The following is an 11,937-nucleotide window of genomic DNA, read 5'->3' as shown; positions in this document are numbered from 1 at the left end:
ATATAATATATATATAATATATATTATATATATATAAAAGCTCAGAGGAGCCTGGGTGGCTCAGTTGATTAAGCATCTGACTTCACCTCAGGTCATGAGCTCGCAGTTCGAGCCCCCGCATCAGGCCCTGTGCTGACAGCTCAGAGCCTGGAGCCTGCTTGGGATTCTGTTTCTCCCTCTCTCTCTCCCCTGCCCCGGCTTGTGCAGTGTCTCTCTCTCAAAAATAAACATTAAAAAAAAAAAAATTATAAGCTCAGAGGAACTCTACCTGTACAACCATCCTATGTTTAGTTGTTTGTCTGATTTTCTGTAACTCTTTACCAAAGACCATTTGGTCTGAATGTTCTGAATTTTATTTTTGACAGTTTCACAGTTTCCTGGATCAATATGCATTCCAGAACAGTCCAGTAAAAATGCCTATCTTTTTTTTCTTCATTGAAACTTTCAGTATCTGTCTTCTAAAAGTCTAGATTCTATGTATGACAGAATCCTTCTTGATCCCAACCCTGGGCTTCAACAAATAACCTGCTATGGACTGCTTTTCCTGAAGGTTTCCAGCACTGCTACTTAATTAATTTCTCTTTAATATTCAGAATTTCACAGTTTTCAAGCTCTCTGTCTTAAGATAAATCAACATTTCAACAAGGAAACTCAAGAAACAATAACTGTATCTCACTAAGCATCAACTAAGTAAGGTCTCTTGTCATTTTCTGGGTGCTATTTCCTGTTTTCAATCTACATGAGGTACACATCCGCCATTTTTTCCCACTCACTCAGGTGCCTTATAACAAGTGAATGCAATGATCTCCGCTCCTCTTTCCAGTAAGTTCCCTGGGTGTTTCCCCCTCTGGTCATGGATTCCCCTGCAGTTGTACTTCTTGACATTCGGGTGCACTGCCTCACTTCCTGACAGGTCTTTCCTTCTGTATAGCTCTGCAGCTTTCCAGCACTAGTTTCCAATCTGGAGTCCTGTCCTGCCAAGCTTCAGCATCATCGAAGACACACCATTAATCATCTTCTGTAATAAAATTTGACTCATTTTATCATTCATGGTCCACACGATTGCACAGAGACATCTGTGTGACTAAATGTTATTTCTAGGTCTTGAACCCATTGTTTTCTCATGTAAATTACTGCCCCTTCTTCCTTGGAGTAGCATTTCATCTCCTACCTGCTGTCCTCCAGTGTAACCAGTATCACCATTTCATCTGCCCTTGTGATCCTTTCCCTTGGGAGTAAGTTTAAAACTCTAGCCCTTGGCCAGACTCTAGGAAATTACATTCTTCTCTGACTTTGTGAGATGCAGTTACTTCCTGGACAAGATAGTTCAGATATCGAAATCCCTTTCATTGACCATCCGTAAAGCCAGTCACTTCTGCTCTCAAGTCTCAACTATCTTTGAGAACAAATGGCAAAACTATCACCTACGCTCTCGAAGACTTTCAATTTCCTCATCAAGGGAGGATGCTCCATGAGCACTCCCTAAACTGTCGAGAAGCATAGTTCAAAGAAACCAAAAAGAAAAAAAAAGAAAAGAAAAAGAGGAATACTTAATTACTGTTCTCTAGAACAGTGCTTCTCCAATGTGAATGTGTGTGCGATCATCTGGGGATCACGTTAAAGTGCAGGTTCAGATGCGAGAGATCTGGGGCACAGCCTGAGACTGCGCGTTTCCCAAGGAGCTCTGAGGCAGTGCTGATGCCCCAGCCTGTGGATTACCCCGAGGACAACAGATGCTAACCAACAGCCATGTACACCAGGCTTCGATCGTTCCTCAGTCATTCTACATTTCTGAGATACCATAAAAATAAGTAGACCTCATTTTAAAACAGAAGCAGGACGCTGTGGTGGCACAGGAGATGGGCTTGGATAGGACAGTGTCTTTTCTAGCCCTAGTTCAGCCATGACTTGGCCACTAGACTTTTAGTCAAATCACTTTACTATAAAATTGAGGGGAGGGAGACAAATTAGATTACCTCAAGCCTCTTCTTAACCAGTGGGTTTATAGATTTACTAAATAAACCCGGGCTTACACAAATCAGCAGGAATCCCATTTCAGACATTATCGCAGATTACACGTCCAGAGAAACAATCTCAGTACAGAGCCTCTAAAATTGCTGGATCAATTACTGAAATCTCTTTTCAAATGCTTGGCTGAGGTGATGGGAAAGTGAGGAAAAGCTTCAGAAGAGAGAAGTTAGCAGGCATTGGAGCAGTCTTTTCCCCTGGGTGTTTGCCCAACTCTGAGTATCAGAGAGCCTGCACTTATATGCCCTGTGTCCTGAGGGGACAGTGGGAAGGGGGACAGGGGTAGAGAAAGCTAGAATCCCTAAAGTTAATACCATAGAAGGATGGAAATAAAAACCACCTCCCACCCTTCCCCAGAGGGAGATGGTAGGACCCAGGCTCTGGCTGGGCTGGGGACAAAGTCAGTCTTCCTTGAGAATGTGAAACCACCAGCCTGTCTTGATACACATCTGGGGCTAGAATTCACACTACTTATTTAGCCCAATAAAACTCCAGACAAACCAGTGTGGTCTCTCCCAGCACCCCAGGCAGAAATGAACGCAAATACTTTCTAGAAAACTCCACCTTAAATCCAGGTCTGCAAGAACTCCCAAGAAGAAGCTTCCAAGGAACAAGAAGACACAATCAAAAAATCATAAAATAAGTAACAAGATTACTGAATAAGGCTCAATACAAGCAACAGACTATTCAATCAAACCTGTATAAGCTACAGATAGCTTATTTCCTATATCTAAGCACTCCAATAGAGAAGTTTAAAGAAACAGAAGGACATCAAAAGTATAACAAAGAAACAGACTTTTATCAAAACTGATCAGGCAGTTATAAATGACCCCCCCTCAAAACTAGAAATTTAAAAATAATTGAAATTAGAACAAACTAATGATATAGACAGCAAATTAGGCAACTAGAGAAAAAAATGTAAATTGTAAGACAGATTTAAAGAGTCCACAAGGCAGCACAGAAAAATACATATTAAAGAGACTTTACGAGAAATAAAAGTAATACCCTAAGAGCTGAAGGCCTGGCTCCAAATTTTCTAAAACTGTTTCAGCTTTTGAAATACCAATCAGGACAGGTGAATAAAAAGAAATCTTTATACAGACAAACAACAAAGCACTACAAAGAGGAGATCTTAAAAGCAGCCAGAGAAAAGACAGAGAACAATCAATGTTACAAAGAACAATCAGACTTAAATGATAGGGGGTTGTGGGGTGCCTGGGTGGCCCAGTCGGTTAAACGACCGACTTCGGCTCAGGTCATGATCTCACAGTTCCTGAGTTCGAACCCTGTGTTGGGCTCTGTGCTGACAGCCTGGAGCCTGGAGCCTGCTTCAGATTCTGTGTCTGCCCCCTCTCTACCCCTCCCTCACTCACAGTCCGTCTCTCTCTCTCTCAAAAATAAACAAACATTAAAAATTGTTTTTAAAAAAATGATAGGGGTTTGTGGCAGGCTGGTCTCCTCTAGAATAAAAAGTAGCTTCCTGCAAAGCTCCACACAAACCCACTATGCTTCTATGTCAAAGGCAAACAGTCCAGACAAATGCAAGGCTTGGACCCCAGTGCCTTAATTATGCCAGGGAAAGTGCTGGTGGTTCCTTACCCACGGCACAAATACAACAAATCCTGTCCCTATCCTGCCATATCATATGAGCTCAAGTGCAAGGCTTAACAGCCCCAGTCAGGTCAGAGAAGGGGCGAGGGCAACGCATAGTCACAGACGCTGAGCTGGATGGTGAGTCAAGTCTCCATCACAACACAGCTCTACTGTTTCCTGGCTCCTGGTCATTCCATGGGGTCCAGGTTTCTCCTGGAGTCTGAAGCCTGATCTTACCAGGTAGCTAAGAGCTGTACCTTGGGGCAAGGCACACCTTTTCTCTTAGTTTGGGAGCTGAGATCCCCTCCACCAAAAAATGCTTCAGCAAGTCGGGTGCATATTCCCTGGATATCTCCCTTCATTTGCGCAATCTTCAAAATGCTGAGAAAATTACAGTTGACCCCCAAACAACATGGGTTTGAACTGTGCTGACCCACTTACATGTGGATTTTTTTCAATACATATACCACAGTATTGTAGATGTATTTTGTCTTCCTTATAATTTTCTTAATGACATTTCTTCTCTAGTTTACGTTATTGTAAGGATACAGTATATAATATATTTGATACACAAAATACGTGTTAATCAATTGTTTGTTATTGGTGAGCCTTCCAGTCAACAGTAGGCTATCTAATAGTTAAGTTTTGGGAGAGTCAAAGATTTTGTCATAGATTTTTGATTGCGCAGGGGGCTGGTGTCCCAAACCCCCTTTTGTTCAAGGGCCAAAAGTATACATCTAGCAAAACTGATTTCCAAAACAAGAACATAAGCACATGTTCAGACAGATAAGAAGAGTTTAGTACCATCAGGGGAACTTCTAAAGGATATTCTTCAGGAAAAAGAAAATAATTCTACATGGAAGATACGATAGGCAAGAAGGAATGCTGAACTAAGACAATGGTAAACATGCATGTAAAACTATATAAACGTAAACTAGACAATTGTAAAATCTAATTTATAGGTTTAAAATACAGACTGAAAATACTAGACAATAAGAGACTGTAATTTGGATGGGACAGAAGTATTCCAAGGTCCTTATATTGTTAGGAAGGTGGCGGGGACTGGGGTGGGATGGTAGGAGAATGATTCGCTTCAGATCTTAAGCTAAATAGAAATGTTAAAATTTCAAGGTAAGCTCTAGAAAAACAGAAATAGGCAAGTTACCATATTCTTCAGGAAAGATGAAAGAGAACAGAGTCTTAATCCAAATGAAGGAAAAATGAGAAAAAATTAAAGAACAAAATAAAAAAATAAAAATAAATCAAATATATCTGTACAATAATAAATATAAATGGACTAAATTAATCTTTCAAGACAAAAATTATTAAAAAATGAATTATTAAAGAATCCAACTATAAAGCTATTTGTAAAAAATACGTCTAAAACCTAAGGACACAGAAAAGTTGAAAGTAAAAAAAAGAAAAATTCCATATAATGCAAATAACCCAAACAAAACTGATAGCGTCATATTAATATCAAACAAAACAGAAAAAAAAAAAAACATTCCTAGAAGAAGTCATCATATATTGACTAAAGACTCAATTTTGTAAGATAGCAATTTTAAACTTACATACTTAATAACAACCCCTGAAAATATAAGCAAAAATTGATGGAAATATTAGTCAAAGTTTGCATCATGAAGCATCTCTCGGTAACTGGTAAGTCAATCAAAAAAAATTCGTTAAGGAAAAAGAAGATCTAAACACAATTAACAAGATTAACATAACAGATATACAGATATTATACCCATATTAATGTACATCTATTTTCAACCTCACATCAGTTTGTGAAGAACGACTATAATCTAAGTCATAATAATTTCAAAGCATTAGTATTATACAGACCTTACTCACTAAACACAAATTAAAAATAAAAAACAAAATAATTTTCAAAATCTTTTGAGTTATAAAATGTTAAATCACAATTTTACATGTCTGATGGGTAAAAGATGAAATCACAATGGTATACAGGAAAATAAAACAAGCAATGAATTCATTAAATGGCCATACCCATTTTATATCACATTAAAAAAAATTTCTTGGGGGGGCACCTGGGTGGCTCAGTCGGTTGGGCGGCCGACTTCAGCTCAGGTCATGATCTCACGATCTGTGAGTTCGAGCCCTGCGTCAGGCTCTGTGCTGACAGCTCAGAGCCTGGAGCCTGCTTCAGATTCTGTGTCTCCCTCTCTCTCTGACCCTCCTCTGCTCACACTCTGTTCTCTCAAAATTAAATAAACATTAAAACAAAACTAAAAAAGATTTTCTTGGGGCGCCTAGGAAGCTAGGTGAGTTTGAGCATCCAACTTTGGCTAAGGTAATGATCTCATGGTTCATGAGTTCAAGCCCTGCATCGGGTTCACTGCTGTTAGTGCAGAGCCGGCTTTGGATCCTCTGTCCCCCCCTCTCTGCCTCTCTCTCTCTCTCTCAAAAATAAACAAACATTAAAAAAATTTTTTTTTCCTTAATGAAAATCATAGAGCAAATCCACTCAAAATGTATGCGCATTCTCTTGTGTCTTCTTAAATGGTAGCCATTTTGGAGGAAATTAATGTCAGACAGCAAGGAGGGCATAAGGTGAAGGGCTAGTAATGTAGTTTGGGTAAAGCCAATGTAAATTCTAAATTACTCAAAATATTTACAGCATTTCTTTTTTCTCCCACTGTTTTTTTGTTTGCTTTTATGTGAGAAAAACACACCCTATTTCTGAGTCACAGGCAGATTTCCTTCAACCCTTCAGCATTCTAACTGCTGATTCCGCAGTTAAGTCTCCAAATTCAACACCAGGCACATCCCAAATGAGATACTGAAAGAATGGGATGCTCAGTCTCAGAAATGAAAGAATAAACAGGAGTACAGCAAGTCACTTGGCCCTCGCAACCAGCATCGTTAGTATAATAAATACAGAATCAACTGATAACACTTGAAGTAAAAGATATTTATTTTAAAAAAAAAAATTTTTTTTTCAACGTTTATTTATTTTTGGGACAGAGAGAGACAGAGCATGAACGGGGGAGGGGCAGAGAGAGAGGGAGACACAGAATCGGAAACAGGCTCCAGGCTCCGAGCCATCAGCCCAGAGCCTGACGCGGGGCTCGAACTCACAGACGGTGAGATCGTGACCTGGCTGAAGTCGGACGCTTAACCGACTGTGCCACCCAGGCGCCCCAGTAAAAGATATTTAATATCAGCCAAGAAATTTGGTTATCAGCATAACCAAGAGAATTAAACACACATGGAATGTTTGAGGCAAGGATGAATTCGAAGAAGTGTCTATAAAAGTATTAATGAAACATGTGTGCCCAATATAGAATTCACGATCACTAACGTTTTATCCTAGAATGACAGCTTGTAAGCTACAGCTAAGTAATTTGCTGTACAACCTTAGAGAAAAAATTTGACTCCCCAATAGAGTATGCCTTAGGTTATCTAAATTTCTGTATCACCCCAGAAAAAATAGCTATTCTTCCATCATACCACTCTAGATGTGAAGATAAAAATATTTAACAGTTAGCCTACTCCTAAATCTTAAAATATAAAAATCTTAAATGCAGCAGTTTGTAAAATATCCTTATCTGCTAACCCACTGTACACATTATTTCCAACAACTCCAAAGAAAGACACGAGTTGCCTTTTAAAAATGTTTTCCACTGATCTTCATTAAGACCTAAACAGCCCATTTTTTAATTAACATTTTTAATATTTATTTTATTTATTTTAAGTTTATTTATTTTTGAGAGAGAGACAGAGAGAGTGAGCAGGGACGGGCAGAGAAAGAAGAGGAGAGACAGAATCCCAAGCAGGCTCCACACTGTCACTACGGAGTCCGATGTGGGGCTCGAACTCACAAACTTGCGAGATCATGACCTGAACTAAAACGAATAGTCAAACACTTAACCAACTGAGCCACCCAGGCCTCCCATTAATGTTTATTTATTTTTGAGAGAGAGACAGAGCGCAAGCAGGGGAGGGGCACAGACTGAAGGAGACACAGAATCTGAAACAGGCTCCAGGCTCTGAGCTGTCAGCACAGAGCCCGATGCTGGGCTCAAACCCACCAACCGTGAGATCATGACCTGAGCTGAAGTCGGACGCTTAATCGACTAAGCCAGCCAGGCACCCCGACAACACATTTTTAAAAACCAGTAAAGGGGCGCCTGGGTGGCTCAGTCGGTTAAGCGGCCGACTTCGGCTCAGGTCATGATCTTGGGGTCCGTGAGTTCGAGCCCCGCGTCGGGCTCTGTGCTGACAGCTCAGAGCCTGGAGCCTGTTTCAGATTCTGTGTCTCCCTCTCTCTGACCTTCCCCCATTCATGCTCTGTCTCTCTCTGTCTTAAAGGAAAATAAACGTTAAAAAAAAAATAAAAATAAAAAAATAAAAACCAGTAAAATCAATATAGTTCCTGGCATCTAAATCTTAACCAGGATACTAACGTACTTTTAATGACCAAGTATCTCTTCATTTTCTGATACACTACTGAAAATTCCCAAAGCATTCTTTACAAACATGACTAATAAATGGTACTACCGTACAGCTGGTCAAGCCAGAAACCTGAGAGGAGGACTGCCAGGCTGAGCAAACAAAAATACGGGATACCTAGTTAAATCTGAATTTCAGACAAATTACAAAAAAATTAATATAAGTATGTAGCAAATATTGCATGGGACATACTTGCACTAAAAGATTTTTCATTATTCATCTGAAATTCATTTAACTGGGCATCCTGTATGTTATTTGACAACTCTAGCTGGGATTCTTTCTCCGTTGCCTCCTACATGAAATCTACCACACCAAGACCTGTCAATTCCACCTCCTAAGAACATCTCCTAAGTGTAAAATCCATACACTTTTCTCCATTTCTTCTGCCTCCGCTTTGGTCTCAGCCACCAAGAATCTCCCAACCGGTCTCTCTGCTTCTATCTTTGTAGAAATATCACTTACTCTAGATGCAGTAGCATCAATTTAATACTAAAAGAAATAAATGCCAGCTTCAGGTTTCTCCTTTTCTGAGGTTATTACTGGGTAGTGGTAGAAATCTAAAATCTCTAAAGCAGCATGAGAGGTGAGGCCTTTTATTAAGGGTCACCTCCGAAGGAGTCCCAAGGAAAGAAACAGTTCTCTTGGGTATGCTTGAGCAAATGGCCTATATCAATCACTGTGCTAATTGGTGTTTATTGCCACAAAGGGATGAGCTAGGAAAAATCTGTGCAGAAATAAAGTTTGCTTTTTAAAGTTTATTTATTTTGAGAGAGAGCGAGCAGGGGTAGGGCAGATAGAGAGGGAGAGAAAGAATCCCAAGCAGGCTCTGCATCGTTGGCACACAGCCCAACACTGGGCTGGATCTCACGAACCCTGAGATCATGACCTGAGCCTAAACTAAGAGTCGGATGCTCAACCGACCGAGCCACCCAGGCACCCCAGAAATGAAGTTGCTTTAAAATAAATCGCCTTGTCTTTCAGAGTGAATTCTAAGATTTATAGAGACTGCATGGTTCTAGCCTACATCTGCTTGTGAGACAGATTCCTTTCATTCAACTGGTACTCTACGGACACCTTCGGGGTTAAAGTCCACTCATCAGCCCAAGGTTGCAAAGTCGGAAAGCAGAGTATTAAAAAACGTGGGCAGTCAGCAAGTAAGATCCAAATAACTCTAAGATATATGGTGCCAACGTCTTCAGATTCCTGATACGGCAAGTGCAGACTTTAAGATTTGTGCGACATTGTAGAGCTGTATACACTAAGCAAATTAAGCAAAAATTACAGCTATTGAATGAACTGACAAATCTAAAGAAAACAGGTTTTCCTCTTATGAAAGAGGCCACAGAATTGTTACAAATAACTCTTTGATCAGAGAACATGAGGGCAATTCAAGTGTTTCTAAGTTCTTACAATGCAAATTCGAACATCCATCTATTTAATACAGAATACCCCCAATTCTTAACGGTGTTGGTACAGAACAAAGAAACTCTACTCAAGCTCCTTCCAAATGAAACAAGCATTATAAATGAAGTCAGAAGAGCCTCTACAAGTATGAGTTACTTTATTTAGGGTCCAGTCATTATTTAAAAAACAAGCATTTCCGGGGATGCCTGCGTGGCTCAATCGGTTAAGCATCCGAATTTGGCTCAGGTCATGATCTCATGGTTTGTGAGTTCGAGCCCCACATTGGGTTCTGTGCTGACAGCTCAGAGCCCGCAGCCTGCTTTGGATTCTGTGTCTCCCTCTCTCTCTGCCCCTCACCCGCTCACACTCTGTCTCTCTCTCTCCCTCTCTCAAAAATAAACAAACATTAAAAAAAAAAAAAGGCGTTTCTGTGGATAAAAGGCTAATCACAAAACCAGAAACATTCTTGAAAGCCATATCCGAGATATGTTTTTTTGATACATCTTATCTACAGTGGGGAATGAAATTTCAACCTACAGATATCCTGGCCAGGCCAACATTATAGATTAGAAAAGGATATGAATGTTTGGACAAAACGGATCAAATCAACACCTATAAAACAGGTGTGGATGTTGCAAGATCACGCAAACCTTAAAGTCTCCACCTGTATTTCCATGTATAATCTGCTTTGTTGGTGTCCACTGTAGAGGCCAAGGGCAGGCTGTCCCAAAACGTGCCCCTGCGGCATATTTTCCATAAAAGTTACTTAAGAAATAGCCAATGCAGGGACACTCAGACCCTCCTCCCGCCTGAAATCAGTAACAGAAATCTTCCAAATGAGAAATACCCTCCCTACTAAGAAACAAAAAGACATCTTTATCACCACAGATAGGGCCTTTAAAGCCAAGACAGCTGTAGAAACAAACCTTATCCCCCCCCCCCACCCCAATCTACTACCTCAGCCTAAATTCTGCCTTGAATTCCCTACTAATTAAAGCTCCCAAACACCTGTTTTCTTTATCCTGTCAATTCCTCACAAATGTATTGTCTCTTTGTCTGAAATGTAAAAGAACTGCCTGCCTTGGTCATTTCTTTAGGTCTCTATTTTAATATTGGGCCTCTGCGGACAAGTCATAAAACTTTGCTTTTCTCCTCCTGTTCATTTGTCGTATGCAAACTGAATTTAGCCCAGCTGGAAGACCTTCAAAGGTAAAGGAAAATTCTTGTTTCCTTCCACCGCCGATCACACAACAACGTGACAGGCTAGCAGAACTCCTAGATAACTTATTCTCACGATCAAAATAACAACTGTAAAATAATTCGTTCCCAGTTCCTTTTGACACCTGAGACCACAGACCCGAAATTCAGCAAGCTATTTCGCTCACCAGTAATTTACTTAGGGCAGAAGTGACCTTTTCAGAAATGACTTCCCTTGGAGGCGGAGAATCAGAAACTAAACGGGTGCTGCTGCTCAGAGATCATTTGATTCAGCTCGCGGGACCCCAAATGCCTACTGGGATCTGGGGATAATGACTGCTGTGCCTCACCTCGCGTCTGAATGCAAAGCCTTCCAATGCACTTGTCTTGTATGTAATGAGACCCATTGCTCGGTACAAGACATTTGTGGCGTGGCCCTTGGCTTTTCGCAGAATAAGGCCTTTCTTGCGGCCCACCTCGCGGCCCGGCAGGGCAGGGAGCCGGGCAGGCCCTTGCCTTGGCCTTCCGTCTGAAGAAGTCGACAAAAAAAAGGCGCAATAAAGCGTGGTATCCAGGTCCATCCCGGCGCAGGCGGGGTGGTCGCCGACCGCGGAGGGCAGCCCTGGCGGAACGCCCCTGCGGCGCCCACGCAGTGCCCGGACCCGGCGCCGGTGACCCGGGGGGGACAGGGGGAGGCCGCCGGCCCGCGCACCGCCAGCCGCACCCCTCCGGAGAACGCCAGGGCTCGCGTCCCGGGCCGGGGCCCGCGAGGGAGTCCGCACCGGGACCCTCGCGGCCTCTTCCGGGTGAGCCGCGTGGCCCCACCTGCGCCCGGCTCGCTACCGGACCGGGACGCGACCCCGGCCCCGACCCGGCTCCCGGGCTCCGGCCGCGGCCCCCGCCCGAGCGCCCGGCATGCTCCGGGCCCCGGCCTTTGTGCCGGGTCCCCACACCGGGTCCGACCTCTCGGGGCCCGGCCGGAAACCCGGCTCCCGCCCCCCCGAGCGGGCCCCCCCCGTCCCCCGACCCCGGCTCCGGCCCTCCCCGCCTCCGCCCGCAGGCCGGGGCCGGCGCTCACCTCTCCTTGGAGTAGAGCTGCAGCTGCTGCTCCCGCCGCTTCTTCCGGATAAACGCCATGGAGGGAGGGCAGGGCGCCGGCGCGCGGGGACGCACGGCTCGAGCGCCGCTGCAGTCCGCGAGGAGTCCGGGACGCGCCTGGGAGGCGGGCCCCGCGAGCCG

General features: G+C 42.9%; 1 protein-coding gene across 2 annotated transcripts in view; it reads right to left on the bottom strand.

Annotated features, from left to right (window-relative positions):
* Positions 1 to 11,931, bottom strand: part of NSMAF (neutral sphingomyelinase activation associated factor) — a 62,378-nt gene extending 50,447 nt beyond the window's left edge. Inside the window, exon 1 of one of the 2 annotated variants that reach the window (XM_040487737.1) lies at positions 11,777 to 11,931. In XM_040487737.1, coding sequence (XP_040343671.1) covers positions 11,777 to 11,835 — 59 coding nt within the window. In that variant the 5' untranslated portion in view covers positions 11,836 to 11,931. Of the gene's footprint in view, positions 1 to 11,048; positions 11,675 to 11,776 lie in introns of those variants that run through there. The other variant, XM_040487736.1, reaches the window with a different exon arrangement.
* Positions 11,932 to 11,937: the final 6 nt, after the last annotated feature.

The sequence above is a fragment of the Herpailurus yagouaroundi genome, unplaced genomic scaffold (assembly GCF_014898765.1).
Source record: "Herpailurus yagouaroundi ecotype Mexico unplaced genomic scaffold, PumYag 165, whole genome shotgun sequence".
Lineage (NCBI taxonomy): Eukaryota > Metazoa > Chordata > Mammalia > Carnivora > Felidae > Herpailurus > Herpailurus yagouaroundi.
Note: the sequence above shows the minus strand (reverse complement) of the source record. Positions and strands in the feature narration are given on the sequence as shown.